A 17,429-nucleotide genomic window follows, 5' to 3' on the forward strand; every position below is an offset into this window, starting at 1 on the left:
ATAAAAGGAAATAAAGTGCAAGATTAAAAAAAAAACAAGTCAGTGTCCCCCAGAGGTCTTTTAAAGACCTCTTGGGGGATATACAGTGCTTCAAAAATACATAAAAAAAAAATAAAAAAAAAATTGTAGCAAAAAGATGTAAAATAAAAAAAAAGGAATATGTGAAAAAAAAAAAAAAAAAAAAGCTGTGTCCCCCAAAGGTCATTTTGTAGCTGAAATATATATATAAAAAAAGAATAAATAGTAAAATACATAAAAGAAAAAAAATGCCCACACCCCATTCATGTGAAACTATACATATTGTATAATAAAACGATCCAACACATATAGGGAACTAATTATAATAATTTGCATATTTAAATAATGTAATTTATGTAATAAAAAGCTGCAAAAGTTATTTTGGTTGTCCAAAAAATAAAAAAGTGTTTGAACCACGTGTACTAAATCAAAAAGTGACTGGTCATTAAGGCCTTTTCAGGCCTGGTCATTAAAGGGTTAACAAATAAGTGCTTTCCCGGCTAGTAAGGCCTCGTACACATGACTGTACCTTTTATTTTGGTCCACAGGACACCAGCCATGTGTGTTCTGCATTTATCAGAACGGAGTAACGGATGCGGACAGCACATGGAGTGCTGTTCGCCACATAAAAAAATGCAGCTCGGATGCGGACTAAAACAATGGCCGTGCGCGTGAGCCCTCAGGGAAAGTGCTTACCGGTTATTTCAGGGCACCTACAGTATATCTGGGAGTGCAGAAGGTGGTAATAACCAGTGAGTGATGCCCTCTGCAGTGAAGTAAAGCACTCATTTGGGAATAGGAGGCAGGAAGGAAACGTTGCCACTTAAAGGGGTTGTCCGGGTTCAGAGCTGAACCCGGACATACCTCCATTTTCACCCAGGCAGCCCCCCTGACTTGAGCATCAGAGCAATTCAAAGGCTGATGGAAGCCCGGTGATGTCACCGGGACTGTTGGGCGGGTTTTAATGCTGCCCTAGCCAGTAAAACCGCTAGGGCAGCGCTAAAGCTCGCCCATCAGAGCCGGTGACGTCACCAAACTTTTGCCCGGCAGTGTGTGATTGTAAACAAAAGAGCCCTTGCCCTGTGCGATTTAGCTGTTCCGATGCTCAAGTCAGGGGGGCTGCCGGGGTGAAATTATGGGTATATCGGGGTTCAGCTCTGAACCCGGAAAACCCCTTTAAAGGAGTTTTCTAGTTAAAATTATTTTTAACCAGTTCCTGCAGCATGGCCCCTGACACAGAAGATTCCTACTTTCCTGCTCCATGCTGCTCTCGCTGTCTCAATCTTCCGGTCCCGGAGCACCTCTCCAGCAAATGACTGGCTTCAGCACTGAAACGCTGCTTGTGGCCACATCACCACTGAAGCCAGTCATTAGTTGGAGAGGTACAAGTGACTATGCCCACAGCCAGCCGGATGTAAACAGCGCCGGAAACAGAAGATGGAGACAGCAGGGGCGGCAGGGAGCAGGAAAGTATGAATCTTATGTTTCAGGCCCTTGCTGCAGGAACGTGTTAAAAATATTTTTTTACCAGGACATCTCTAAGCCCCTGTTACAATATTCAGGACAATTACTAGGAACAAGTGTTCATAGGAACGCTCATTCCTGATATCTGGCGGTATAACTGTGCCGCTGATCAACTGATAAATAAGGAATCACTCGTTTGTCGGCTGATTTGCATATTTTATCAGGATGAAAGATGTATAATTATCATCAGCACATCTACCGCTGTAATCAGGGATCGGCTACCGATAATCAATAGAAGTGAATGAGGGAGGAACGACTGTGGTAGTGATCATTCCCCAGTCACTGTGCATTAGCCTGTCTAATAGGCTGATGCAAACAAGCGCTGATTAACCTTTCTTTTGCAGCCCCTTGAAATATTGTGATGTGACAATGCGGCCCCTAGACCAAAAAAGGTTGTGCACCCCTGGTCTAGCAGGAAGAAACCCTTCCTCAACATTATTTTCTCTCTTCAGAAGTGAGGGAGTTTGTCCAGCTCGTCTTCTGTTCCACTTTGGTTAAACAGGATGACTTAGCTCTCAGGTGCAGGTCCCCAATAAAATAAAAGTGACCAGACCCTTAAAGGGGTATTGCAGCTTTTAGATAATGATGCCCTATCCTCTGGAGGAAAGTCATCAATATTCAAAAGAGGGTCCACTATTTTTTACACTAATTAAAGAAGAACAGGAAAACGAGGTCTCATTGTCACAGATAATAGGACAATCCTTTAATGACATTACAAATATCAGAAGAGACTTCTAATTTAAATCTAAAATGTCAGATTTAGCAGCAAAATCCCATGAATTTCCTATCCTGGAAAACAGTGATTTACCATTTGGTCCAGATTTTATTCATAAAGTAAAAGGCAGACACAGAGCACGCAAGTCCATTGCAGAATTGAAAAAAAAAAATCCTCATACTTTGGAGGCGATCCCTGTCGGCCGACCTGCTGCTGCTCAGCGCATGTAAATGCACCTTTAGTGTCACTCAGATGTCTTGGGACAGACCTGAGACACACTGGAATAGGACTGCCAACTATCCTCAAGAGAAGACTGTCCACTACAGAATGAGGGCCCTCAACCAAACTAAGCCCTTCCAAGATATCCCATTAAGAAGTTATCAATTCCTTCCCATTTTCCTATAGACTTATGGGAATTAATCTAAACTCCTCAGACTATGGCCTCTTCCACTATAAAAGTTACCATTTCTGAAAAATCAACAAAATGACAGACAAAAAGATAAAGGCTGGATAAGTCATATTTTCTCAATTCAAATATTGGGCCAGGGAGACCAGTCTTAAAAGGGAATCTGTCATCAAAGTTTCACCTTTTTAACCCTTCCCATAGCTTTCTAGCAGCCTTACAGTTAATAAAAACGTTACCTTTATGAGCAATCCTGGACTTATAAAACCGGCAACAAACAACTTAGTAGCATATGCAAATGAGGGCTCGCAAGTGCCCAGGGGCGGCGTTACCCTCGTAGGTGCCCAGCTAGCTCAGCCTTATTGTCGCTTCCCCCCGCCCATCCTTTCCCTCTGACCGCCCATCTACTTACTTCTTGTTTCGCCGAGATCCCGCGCCTGCACACTCAGTCCGTCGGCCGGCGCATGCACACTGCGATGCCCATTCCTTGTACGGCATTACAGTATTTAATGCGCATGCGCCAGCTTCGCGCCGTTAGCTGGCGCATGCGCATTAAATACTGTGATGCCGTACAAGGAATGGGCATCGCAGTGTGCATGCGCCGGCCGACGGACTGAGTGCGCAGGCGCGGGATCTCGGCGAAACAAGAAGTAAGTAGATGGGCGGTCAGAGGGAATGGATGGGCGGGCAGAGGGAAAGAATGGGCGGGGGGAAGAGACGATAAGGCTGAGCTAGCTGGGCACCTACGAGAGTAACGCCGCCCCTGGGCACTTGCGAGCCCTCATTTGCATATGCTACTAAGTTGTTTTTTGCCGGTTTTATAAGTCCAGGATTGCTCATAAAGGTACTGTTTTTATTAACTGTAATGCTGCTAGAAAACTATGGGAAGGGTTAAAAAGGTGAAATTTATGTTATTGCAGGTAAACAAACGGCCAGAAGAGAACCAGGGAAATTTTTTATTTTTTTTTTGCCTAAAACTTGCTTAGCTTAGTTATATATTGTTGCTCATCAGATTTACAGTGCTATATATATTTTTTTCATAACTCAGACAACCCCTTTAATATAGGTGTTAAAGGCCATGTACACCTTAGGGGACAATTTTTGTAATGATTGCATTTTACTCATTTGGGGCTAAAATGAATTTCTTCCATTGGTATATTGAGCTGTTCTGTCAAAAATGCTGGTCATCTAATAACCCTTATATCTAAATTACTAAGAGGACATAAACACTTATGTAAGCCACATGTCTATCAGTAAAATAAGGATTGAGCTTTAATTCGTGTTTAAAAGGTCAGAGAGCAGAGATAAGGAGCCCATCAGCTACCTGCCTGACAGAGCAGAAAGAAAATTCAGATCCTGCTAGTAGAGCAACTCAGCTCTGTATAGAGAAAAGGACTCCATATTTGTAATTAAGACCAACTTAAAAAAAAAAAATTCAGCTCATAATAAGTACAATGCACGAAGGTGTACATTATCTTTAAAGGGTTTTTCTGAGATTTTCATATTGCTGGCCTATCCTCACGTTCATCGATTACATGGCCTAGGTGCAGCTCAGTCCCATTCAAATAAATGGAGCTGAGCTGCAATACTAAGCACAGCTGCTTTACAATGGATGGTGCTGTGCTTGGCAAGTTGCAAGGAGGCCAGAGAACTCCCTGGAGCACTGAGGCTTCCTCAAACCGTTGAACAGCAGGGTGTGCATGAGTCATACCCCCACCAATCACATATTGATGGCCAATTCTGATGGTTATCACCAATCTTGTGGCCAGTGGATAGGTAATAAATGATGGTAGGTGGAATATGACTTCAATTAAAGATGTGAGGATATAATGACATATATATATATATATATATATATATATATATATATATATATATATACAGGGTGGGTCATTTATATGGATACACCTTAATAAAATGGGAATGGTTGTGATATTAACTTCCTGTTTGTGGCACATTAGTATATGTGGGGGGGGGAAACTTTTCAAGATGGGTGGTGACCATGGCGGCCATTTTGAAGTCGGCCATTTTGAATCCAACTTTTGTTTTTTCAATAGGAAGAGGGTCATGTGACACATCAAACTTATTGGGAATTTCACAAGAAAAACAATGGTGTGCTTGGTTTTAACGTAACTTTATTCTTTCGAGAGTTATTTACAAGTTTCTGACCACTTATAAAATGTGTTCAATGTGCTGCCCATTGTGTTGGATTGTCAATGCAACCCTGGTTGCCATGGTCACCACCCATCTAGAAAAGTTTCCCCCTCACATATACTAATGTGCCACAAACAGGAAGTTAATATCACCAACCATTCCCATTTTATTAAGGTGTATCCATATAAATGGCCCACCCTGTATATATATATATATATATAAAACACACACACACACCCCTTTACACTTATTACCATACTATAAAGAGTGGAATGAACAAGATCTAAATGTTGGCATTGACGATGATGCAGAATTGAAAGTTTGCTTTTATAAATAAAGTCATCAGTAAGGGAACACATTTGAACAATAAATAATACAATGCTTCTATGGTCTGAAGTGTCATGTTCTTTTCTAGATATGTATCCATAGAAAAAGGTCCCATCACTCAGTGCCACCACCATGGACAGGAATGCCGACCATAAATGCTCCTGCTAAACTTTTAACTAGCATTGTCACAGATTATGTCCCTAGCAACCATTAAAGGGAACCTATCACATGCTTTTTGCCCCCAAGAAGGGGTGTGGATTTGGTAAGGCAAAGTTCTGACTTCTGTGTTTTATGACAACTCTGGCTCAGACACCAGCTACAACTCTGACTCCCTCAATAAATGGCCAATAATGTAGTAATAACAAATGTATTGTGGTAAAATTGTAACCATATTAGAGAATATACATTCAATATACGTGGTGACGACTGTGATTACTATATATTACATATCAGGTTATGGAAGGGCTGTATGCCATTTGATGTTATCATTAATGTAACAACCTTTATGAATATGGGTTCCTCTTGTTTTATGTGATTTGCTGCCTTTTATAATATATTTTTTTTATGATATATTAAATACTGTGTGGTTACATTTATAGGCGTTATTATGCCTTCCTGCCAAAGTTATTTAACAATATTCTCTTTGTTACAGACACAGATATTGCTGTGAGATTAACATGCCGGTAGAGGACAAAGATTGTGCTGATCTCCGGGGAGGGTAATACCCGAGTCACATGGTCTGTCACAGGAGAGTGAGTCGAACCACTATCAGGCAAATATTGGCTAAACACAAATGGCACCTGTACAAGATCCAGTTGCTGTATCATCTCAATGAGGAAGATCCTGATTGCAATGTTGAATTTGTGGAATGGGTGCCAAGGCAATTGCAACGGGACCCACATTTCACAAAGACAATGCTGTTCAGTGATAAAGCAAACATCTACATGAACGGAGAGGTGCACAAACAAAATGTTCAATACTGGTCTGACACAAATCTGCACTGGACACATCTCTTCAAGATGGTTGGCGCACAAAAAGTCATGGGCTGGTGTATGGGGGGACAAAGAAAGTGGGCCCATTCTTCAACTGTACCCTTACTGCTGCCCGGCATCTGCCATTGTTACATCGAAAGGTGTTTCCAAAGATGGCACATTCCCAGTGTTCTTCCAAGAACAACACCTCAAATAACACCTCAAAGTTGGGATATTCTGGCAATTTGAAGACATCCTCAGTGGATAGGGGATAACTATCAGATCAAGGGGTCCTAACTCAGGGATCCACACCGATCACGAGAACAGGAGACCTGTACCCTGTAGGATCACCATAAAATTTTCAACCAGACAACCATTTTTATCTATAACCTTCCACATAATACTATTGCCACAGATGGGACCCGCGCTTTTCACGAGAATGGGCCCCTGTCTCATGGACTATGGTAAAGTAGAGGTGAGCAAGAAAGGATGGATTTCTCCACGAGTTCCAAAAAAACAATTGCGTTAGTGTGCCCAACTATTTTCTCAACTCCCATAGACAGAGAGGACTGCATGTGTCACAAGACGGGAGTCTCGTTCTCAAGATAGGTGTGGGTCATGTGATTCTGTCAGAACTGCATTGCTTACACATGGCTGCAAGATTTATGCTGGAGACATACAAAGGTAAGACATTTCATTTTAATCAACACAAATACATACACATAAAAAGTTAATTATTCACAGAAGAAACTGATATGGGCCTACTCGCAAGGAAATATACTCCACCTCTGTAATGCACTTTGCTTCAAACCAACATAACACAATAATGTGGTCTATTATATAATTTTTAAATTAACATTCCTTCCAATATTCGAAGAACTCACAGAAAGTTCTTAGAAAAGTTATAAGGTTTTTGCTTAGCCTCTCTGACAAAAAAAAAATGAAGCAACAAACAAAAAAAAAATTGTTAAAATAAACCAGACGCTGGAGTCATAAAAAAAGAGTACTGTAATACAACACCCTACCTAGAACTGTTTAACGGCTCTGAAAAAAAGATGCTTTAAACAATGCAGAAAATGATGTGCAGCGTTTATCAAATTTACTTACTTTTGGTCTTTGATCCACTGATTAACATTTGCAGCCACAAATTCACTTTCCTTATGGAGGCGACTGTTGTCAGTTTGTGTTGCTTCTAGAGCTTGGCGCAGGATTTCCAGCTGTGGAAGCAGACAGATCAAAGACTATGATGGACTCCCTAGAACAAGGGCTATCTGGAATACTAATAATAGTCTGTAATACTTGTAAAGAATCAAGTCATTTTTCTCCACTCCTTCAAATAATCATGGTTTCCTTGTACATGCTATTAATTGATTCAATATGCGAGATGGAATGTCTGAACCTTTCCCACGCTTTACATTTACCAGTTTACTATATTATGCATTACTCTACCTCCAGAGGTTGTTTAATTCAAATCAGCCTTATATTATAAAAAAAAAAATATATGAAAAGAGCCGCTACAACTTGTAATGTTTTAAGCCGTTGTTTTAGGTTAATGTGCATCATGATATGATTCCCATGAAGAAGCGATTTGCCATTGAGGTGTATCTTCAAAAACCGATTGCAAAATCAGAGGAGATTAGAGTTCATCGTTAAACAATGTGTATTTTCTTTTGGATCAGATATTAGAGGGATGATTACAAGAAAAACTATACAAAATGATTTGCTTTTGACTAGCAAATGCTTTTAAGCTCTATATTGTCCAGGTGTGTTGCAGCTAAAATTCACTGCTAGGAACCTGTGACAACACATCGCAGATGAGTGCTAAACCATCTCTTAACGAAGCACTCCTGCAAACTTTTTGATTCTCTGACCTATTATACAGTAAACTGTACTGAAGGTAATCTTCTTACCAGTGACTGCATTTGTGAGTGATAACCTCACTTCTGACACTCAGCTGTGTCATGTAACCAAAACTCTGACTCTCCAAATAAACACAGCATCTTATGTGTGGACAGGAAGCCAGTTTCTCTATGTATTCTTATGGGAGGCTCAATGTCAGTCTCATAGGAATGAATAGAGAAGTAACTGACTTCCAGTCCTGTGTCAATTGGAGAGGCAGAGTGTTGGTCAAATGACACAGCTAAGGATCAGAAGTGAGGTTATAACTCAGAAAGGCAGTCACTGGTAAGAAGATTACCTTCAGTACAATTGACATCATGTACTTTTCTAATGACCCAGAGGATAAATATTTTTGTGGGAGTGCCTCTTTAAGACTTCAAAGAGGTTAAGAATTAGAAAAAAAACAATAACAGCCCATAGAAAAAAACTGCAGTATTTCTAGAAAAGTGTAAAAAACACACCACACTGGCACTAATGTGCAATAAAACTCTGCTGCGGTTAAACTAGTCAGTACCATACCTGACTAATGGATAAAATACAAAAGGATAAATGTTGTATCCGTGCTATCCATGCAAACCAATTCCACAATGAGACCCCAGATCCAAGCACTACCGCATCTGTCCTCATGGTAGGTGACATTGTATATTAATTAAATAGATCAATGCAAACCTACCAGGGCTGTATTGCTGTCTATATCCTGGATGATTCTGTCGGTGGTGTCTGTACTGATGTTTGCTTGAAGTTCTGAAGTCCTTCGACTAGTTGTGGATGATGCTCCAGCCAGCAGCACATCTCCCTTCTAAAAGCTTGCACTACGTACAGAACATACTGTGATGGCACTCGAGCTAGAGCAGGAAACAAATACAACTCGTTTCGAAAAGTGTTCGCTTTGCTTCATTAGGGAGACGTGCTGCCGGCCCATGCTCCCAACATGATCCACAACTAATCCCAGGACTTCAAGCAAACATCAGTACAGACACCACCGACGGAATCATCCAGGATATAGACAGCAATACAGCCCTGGTAGGTTTGGATTGATCTATGTGATTGATATACGGTACAGTGTCATCTACCATGCGGGCAGAGTTGCTGAGGTGGTAATGCTGGGATCTGACATCTTATTGTGGAGTTAGTTTGCATAGATAGCGTGAATAAAACATATTTATACTTCTAGAAAAATGTAAGAGTTTTTGAATATCTTACAACCCATTCAACAAATCAATCACTTCATAAATAATTCTGAAATATATGGTACCTTATAATGGCCCCTGTGACTTATTTGTATTAATTTTAGACAGATGACTTAGAACCTCTTCCTCTGTAAAGACACATGCATCAAAAGATTCATTAGTCTTCTTTCCTAACTGAGGTCCTTTTCCTTTATAAAAACTGAACAGAAGTATTCATTGAGGCAGTCAGCTAGTTCTTTAACTTCTTCCATATACCTTCCTCCTTTTGTTTTTAATTTGGTAATTCCTTGTTTTAATGTAGAAAGGATAGGCACTCTTATAACTGGACCACAAGGTTAGCAAAGCGACACTAATTTATTAGTAGCAGTATATAGATATATACAAACAGTGGTCACCATACATAAGTAAAATTGTATATCCTAAACAGAGCTTAACCCTTAAAATAAGAATTTAAAATATAGACAATAAAAATATAAGATAAAATGTCAGATAAAATATCAGTCCACTGATATAGCTGATAGATGAAAAAGCTGGAAGGCCTGGTATTCCGGCCAAAAAAGGTGATATATAAATGTGGAACAAGGTCTATCCAGGCTGCATATAAACTAGCAGACTGACTGTACTCAGTTAGTTACAGCAGTGGCTGATACTGAGTGAATCTCCGCAAATAAAATACAGTTGATAGAATAAATACAATCCGAAAGTGCATAGGTGTAGATAACAAACGATAGATCAATACTATCAGTAGATTAGTGATAGAAAAACATTAACATATAATAGTGCGAATACGTGTAAATACCTGTGAAGTAAATACAATTACAATTACAATTGTCTTTTTTGGTGATCGGGGTACGACATCTGTTTGGTGCACCTTGCCATCTTGAGCCAGAGCTGAGCCGTCCTTTCTCTTATCCAATTCCTTGTTTTAGTTTCCTTTTTTCATTTATGTATCTGAAGAATGTCTTATTGCCTTTTTTCACTGACTGAGCTAATTTCTCTTCTGCCTGTGCTTTAGAAGCTCTTATAACTTGTTTGGCCTCTCTCTGTCTAATGTTATAAATTTGCCTGTCATCCTCGTTTTGTTTTTATAATTACTAAATGCTATCTTTTTGTTTTTAATGATTTTGGCCACTTCTGCTGAGTACCACAGTGGTCTCTTCCTTTTTTTGCTTTTACTGACAAGCCTATACTGACAAGAGCGTCAAGTGCGCGCACAAACAGGGCGGAGGGCAGCCAAGATGGCGCTAGAATAGAAGAAGAGGAAGGAAGACAGGAGGCGGTGAGTCGGAGCGCGGCCCGCCTTAGAAAATATGCCAGGGTAGCAGAAGCGGCAAATAACTGGGCACAGACCGATGGTGCTGGAGACAACTCCTCCTCTGAGCAAGAGGAGCACTCCACAGATGAAGAAGGGGAGAACAACAAGGACTGCCAAGTCCCTATGTCCCAAATAAAAGTTCAGGGTAAAACAATCCCTCACAAACACTCTGAAAAGGAACCTACCCCTTAAGGATATCATGAAAGCAGTAGCTGTACCCTAGAAGCCCTCAACCTCCAAGTTGGTAGCCAAAGAGAAGATATATCCCTGATCAGGCATGACATGCATAAAATCAATGAAAGAACCTCAGTGCTTGAAAAAATAGTGTCAGAGATGGAAGATGAAGCTAGGCCTCTTAAGATGGAGGCCAAAACGTCAGCAAGAGATGTGGCGGCATTGTTTGCCAAGACAGACGATCTGGAAAATAGATCACGCCGTAATAACATCAGAATAGTGGGGGTCCTGGAATCCCGGAAAAAACTGAGGGGACAAATGCCACAGAATATATTGAAAAATGGTTGCACCAGCTATTTCAGGACAAAGGACTGTCTCCACTATATGCTTTAGAAAGAGCTCATCGGGTGCCCACAAGACCACTGCCTCCTGGTAGACCACCGAGACCCATCCTGGCCAAAATATTGTACTTTAAAGGGAACCTGTCACCTGGATTTTGGGTATAGAGTTGGGGACATGGGTTGCTAGATGGCTGCTAGCACATCCGCAATACCCAGTCCCCATAGCTCTGTGTGCTTTTATTGTGTAAAAAAATCTATTTGATGCATATGCAAATTAACCTGAGATGAGTCCTGTATGTGAGATGAGTCAGGGACAGGACTCATCTCAGGTTAATTTGCATATGTATCAAATCGGTTTTTTTTTACACAATAAAAGCACACAGAGCTATGGGGACTGGGTATTGCGGATGTGCTAGCAGCCATCTAGCAACCCATGTCCCCAACTCTATACCCAAAATCCAGGTGACAGGTTCCCTTTATGGACAGGGATACCATTTTGAGAAAGTCACATGATAACGTGGACATGGTCATCAATGGAGCAAAAATTTCAATCTTTCCGGACTATTCCACAGAGGTCCAGAAGAAGAGGACAAGGTTCCTAGACATCAAGAGAAGAATTAGGAATCTACAAATTCCATACTCCATGTTATTCCCGGCCAAGTTGCGTGTGGTGGCGCTAGGATCTACCAAGTTCTTTGAGGATCCAGAAGAGGCGGTGCATTGGCTGGACTGCCATGAAAACCAACAGAGCACATGACAAAAATGCCTGAAAAGAAGATCTCTGGGATTCTTATTTTTTAATGTGTAGTGTGATGTCTTTATATCTGTTCTCTGGTTTTTAGGATTGTAATATGCACAGGGACATTGCACCAGAAGATGCTTCTACTGTTGGGACTTTGCGAACAACAACAAGTTATCAATTCCTCTGATGCATGAGAGTGAGTAGTGCACAGAAAGTGCAGCTCATGGAACGTTTTTAGTTTATATCTGGCTCCTAAGAGCGGTTAAGAGTTATAAGGTTAAATATGTTGTTTCAAAAGGTGGGCATTTGTGTTAAAGAGAGCCCTAGGAAAGAGTTAGTTCGGAATGATTTCTGTGGGAACAGATCTGTTACTCAGGGAGGGGGATTGGGGGGAGGGGGTACTTACTCTGGAATGACTATAGGGGCAGCATCTACCCTTAATGCTGGGTAAACATGTTAAGGTTCTCCCCATGACTATACAATATGGTTTAGATAAAAAAAATCGGGGAAGATCACTTTTATGTTTCATATCAAAAGTATGACGCACATGACTAGGATACTTAGTTGGAATGTGAGGGGCATGGCTGATACACGAAAGCGTCATGGCATCTTCAAATACCTATCACGCTTTCAGCCAGCTATTTGCTGTCTACAAGAAATGCACTTAACCAAAGAAACATTGCATTGGCTGAGAAAGTCTTGGGTGGGCTATGGTGCTCATGCGGTGCTATCCTCACATTCCAGGGGAGTAAGCATACTGGTACATAAAAATATCAGATTTGAATGCATTAAAGGGAACCTGTCACCGGGATTTTGTGCATAGAGCTGAGGACATGGGTTGCTAGATGGCCGCTAGCACATCCGCAATACCCAGTCCCCATAGCTCTGTGTGCTTTTATTGTGTAAAAAAAAACTATTTGATACATATGCAAATTAACCTGAGATGAGTCCTGTCCCTGACTCATCTCAGGTACAGGACTCAACTCAGGTTAATTTGCATATGTATCAAATCGATTTTTTTACACAATAAAAGCACACAGAGCTATAATGACTGGATATTGCAGATGTGCTAGTGGCTGTCTAGCAACCGATGTCCTCGGCTCTATGCACAAAATCCCGGTGACAGGTTCCCTTTAAAGAACATTTATATGAGGACGGAAGATTCGTTTGTGTACTTTGCACTATTGAGGGCATTTAAATGTTACTGGTAGCATTATATATTACTCCGCCATTTGCGTCGACCCTGCTGAGAGTGATCCTTGAGATTGTGGCAGAATACCGTGGAATTCCGTGGATGCTGGCAGGAGACTACAACTGCACACCGGATAGATAGATGTAGGGTGGAGGGAAATGGAAGATCCCAGGGAAGTTCGGCATTGTGTAATATCATGACAGAAGTGGGATTAATGGATATATGGAGACTGAGACACCGACAGAACGTAAATATTCTTGTAGCCCGTCCACATATGGCTCTTTATCCCGGATAGATTTATCATGGGTAAACGATGGAATGCTTCCGTTTGTTTATTCCTCTGATTACCTTCCCAGATAGCTATCGGATCATTCTGTACTAAAGGTGGAGCTGGACCTTAGGAGGGCTAAAGTGGGGCCGAAATTATGGAAGTGTAATGCAAATTGGTTACAAATTTTGGGAGACCTGACACATATAACTGAATTCCTTAAAGAATATTTTACTTTTAATACAGGTACGGCGTCCCCTCATGCTGTCTGGGATGCTATGAAAGTGAATTTGAGGGGGTTACTAATTAAATCTATTAGTGCACATAAAACTAGATCTAAAGTAGCGGATGACAGGGTCCACAAGGAAATTGAGGAGGCGGAGAGGGCATTTGGGATAGCACTCTCCCAGGACACCAGTAGGATTTTTAAAGAAGCACAACAGCTGAGATGTCACCTATTGGAGGTCTTGAGCAAGTACAGAGGATATACTAGGTGTATTACAGAGATTCTATTCCTTGGTGTATACCTCCAAGAATGTGAATTCTGAGGAGGAGGTATTACAATTCCTTAGGGGGGTGGAATTACCCACACTTTCGGAAGAGGTAAGGGACCAATTAGAGGCGCCCATTATTATCGATGAATTGGTCGATGCCTTGAAAGACGTGGCTAATGACAAAGCCCCGGGTACAGATGGCATTCCGGTGGAGACATATAAGAGATTTCAGGATATACTGTTACCAGAATTACTGAAGGTCTTTATTTATGGGAGGTGGGCTGTTTTCCAGCAGCTATGCAGGAGGCACTTATTGTAGTGATACCAAAACCAGGGAAGGATCCAAGATTACCCGACTCGTATAGGCCCATATCCCTACTCACGTCAGATGTTAAGTTGCTAGCAAAGTTCTGGCAAAAAGATTGTCGAAGGTTATACTGAGCATAATTCATCCAGACCAAACAGGCTTTATGCCCCAGAAATCTACAGCTATTAACATCTGCAGAGTATATACTAGCTTACAAATCCCAGCAGACAACAGCAGACAACTACATCCAACTGGCAAGGGGAACTAGGCAGGGGTGCCCACTATCCCCCCTTCTCTTTGCCATAGCAATTGAGCCCTTGGTGGCGGCAGTGCGTAAGTCTCCAGACATTAAAGGTTTCCAGTATGGACAGAAAAATAACAAAATTGCATCATACGCTGATGACACTCTCTTATTCCTGGGGGATACGACGTCTTCCCTCTCAGCAGCTATGTCACTGTTGAACAAGTTTGGTTGTCTGTCAGGCCTAACTATTAACTGGCAAAAATCAGCATTGATGCCTATAGATGATCAGACGATGTCTGAGATGGCCATAGCCTATAATATCCCCTGTGTAAATAATATTAAGTATCTAGGAATCCAGATTTCACCCAAGAAGAATTGAACCTATACCCCTGCTTGTACAGTTTAGAAAAAAATCCAAAGCATGAAGTAAGCTTTTTCTGTCCATAGTGGGCAGAGTAAATCTCCTGAAGATGGTAATGATGCCACAACTTTTATACGTGCTCCACAACGCCCTGATCTGGCTACCTCTGGAAAATTCCATAAAATTAACTCTATCTTTAGGGAACTTATATGGAGAGGAGGTCGGCCAAACTTGAAGCATTACAATAGTCTAAAACTATGGGGGGGGGGGTACCCAATCCATGGATTTACTACTTATCAGCTGTCACGAACCGGCAGACAGGTAGTGAATCCTCTGGACCAGAGAGGCGATGGCGCGGGTTGTACTAGAGGACCGGTTCTAAGCAGTTACTGGTCTTCACCAGAGCCCGCCGCAAAGCGGGATGGATTTGCCGCGGCGGTAACTACCAGGTCGTGTCCCCTAGTAACAACTCGACCTCTCTGGCAGCTGATAAGGCGTGGTACACAGGGAGAAGGCAAGAGCATAGTCGGACAAAGCAGCGGTCAGGGCAGGCGGCAAAGGTTCAAAGGCGAGTGGACGGTAGCAACAGGTACGGCAACAGGTAAGGCAAACAAACAACGTAGGGAATGCTTTCTCTGAGGCACAAGGCACAAAGATCCGGCAGAACGCTGTGGGAGGAGAAGGTATAAATGGGCAGTGCACAGGTGCAGCCTAATTAAGTCAGCACTGCCTCTCACAACCTTAACCCTTAATAGCCCCTTTGGACCAGGCACCAATCACTGGTGCACTGGTCCTTTGAATCTAAGAGTCCCGGCGAGCGCGCGCCCTAGAGAGCGAGGACGCACACGCCGAGACGCTGGAGTGCTGCCTGGGGGCATACGCTGTGAGCGCTCCGAGGCCAGCAGGGGACCCGGAGCGCTCAGCGTAACAGCAGCACAGTGTCAGCATTTTAAGGGATGGAAAGATTATTTACTGACAGACATGACTAGCCGGATTTTACAGCAGACAATGGGGAAGAAGGACTTAATGTGGATACTGGAAGGAGAGGGAAAACATATGTTGGCAGTTATTATCCCTCCGATAGGCCTTAGGCTACTTTCACACTTGCATTTTGGCTTTCCGTTTGTGAGATGCGTTGGGGGCTCTCACAAGCGGTCCAAAACGGATTAGTTTTGCCCTAATGCATTCTGAATGGAAAAGGATCCGCTCAAAATGCATCAGTTTGCCTCCGTTCAGTCTCCATTCCGCTTCGGAGATGGACACCAAAGCGCTGCCTTCAGATTCCCTGAACAAGGTTTTATCAATACCTACAGTTACACCATGCGTATGACACTATGAAGAAAAAAGATACCCTCATTGTTAAATTAGACACGGCCCAAAAACGAATCCTTATAGGAATTGAAAAGAGGTTTTATATCTATGCTCTATACATTGTTACTGGATAAGTTTTTGATCTTTCATCCGTTAACTCGAATGAAAAAGTGGGAGAAAGATGTGGGAGAGATAGAGCAGGGACAAAGGGAGGATATTTTAGAGGCGATACCGTTGACTTCATTGAGTGAACAGGTAAAGCTACCCCCAACTCTTCATCATTCATAGAGTACATAAAATGCCAATATTTCTAAAACACATTGGGGTCAGAACTGATGAGTGTTGCCCGAGGTGTTCTATGGAACCAGGGGATTTGATCCACATGATATGGAGGTGTCAATGTCTGGATAGGTTCTGGTTGGGTGTAATAGAGACCATACACCAAAACATGGCAGTTAGGGTAGACAGAGACCCCAAAATATGTATTCTGGGCTATGTTTCTGAAATAGGGACAGATGAGTATAGTAAGATCGCAGTAGGTAAATTGCTGTATGTAGCCAGGAAACTGATTGCATCACATTGGATACAGACTAGCCCCCGCCCTTAGTAGAATTTATGGGCAAAGTCAATAATATGCTGATCTTTGAGAAAGCTTTATTCCTGAAAAGAGGGTGCCCGCAAAAGTTTTATCAACTATGGAGTAAATGTCTGTCCAATAGTTACATTAGATTCTAGGAGAGGGAGAGAGTACAAAGGGTGTGGGGGGGGGGGGGGGGAGTTTGGGGTAGGGTGGTATTTCATGTATGTTATATGCTATATTATATACAAAATGACAATACGCAATGTATATCTTGTACAGGTTTATTTCTCTGTTTTAAGACATAACAATATATTTACTGTACACAGTTTTGTAATCTTGTCAAATAAAAAAGATTTGATTCAAAAAAAGAATACTCTTCCACCTCCTGAAATGCATGTATGTGCCATTTCTTGCATGACTGATGACATCATACATATTCACTAGGTACATCAAAGAAATTGCAGTCTAGGAAAAATGATGATGCTGGCAGTGGTCTTTGTCCCCTGCAGATACATTTCTATGAGAGGATTCAGGCAGTGGCTGAGCAAAAAGAGAATGTATCCCTGCGTAGTACGATACAAATTAAAAATATGACTTTGGCAGCAATATAACACCAGTTTCAAAAAATTATCTAGGAGTGGGACGGTGATATTCCTTATTGTTCTGCTTCTGTCCTAACCGATGAAAGGGGAAAACTCAGTAATCAATTTGTTTCCATGGATGGCGTGGAGAATATGCTGGTGGATGGGATAAAATGATTAGTCATTCTGAGAGTTTGACAAGCTGTTGATGGATCTTCAAAGTATCAAGGAACGGGATTATTGGATCATAATTTATTGATAAAACCCATGTTGTAGCCAGAGTTGTCCCTTCTAGGCAAGGGTTTTCAATGAAGATAT

General features: G+C 41.7%; 1 protein-coding gene across 2 annotated transcripts in view; it reads right to left on the bottom strand.

The window, feature by feature from the left end:
- LOC121001736 (polyamine-modulated factor 1-binding protein 1-like) overlaps positions 1-17,429 on the bottom strand; it is a 370,872-nt gene that overhangs the window by 116,843 nt on the left and 236,600 nt on the right. For both annotated transcript variants that reach the window (XM_040432927.1, XM_040432926.1), the window contains one exon: positions 7,220-7,329. In XM_040432927.1, the coding sequence (XP_040288861.1) occupies positions 7,220-7,329 (110 nt within the window). The remainder of the gene's footprint in view (positions 1-7,219; positions 7,330-17,429) is intronic.

The sequence above is a fragment of the Bufo bufo genome, chromosome 5, assembly GCF_905171765.1.
Source record: "Bufo bufo chromosome 5, aBufBuf1.1, whole genome shotgun sequence".
Taxonomy (NCBI): domain Eukaryota; kingdom Metazoa; phylum Chordata; class Amphibia; order Anura; family Bufonidae; genus Bufo; species Bufo bufo.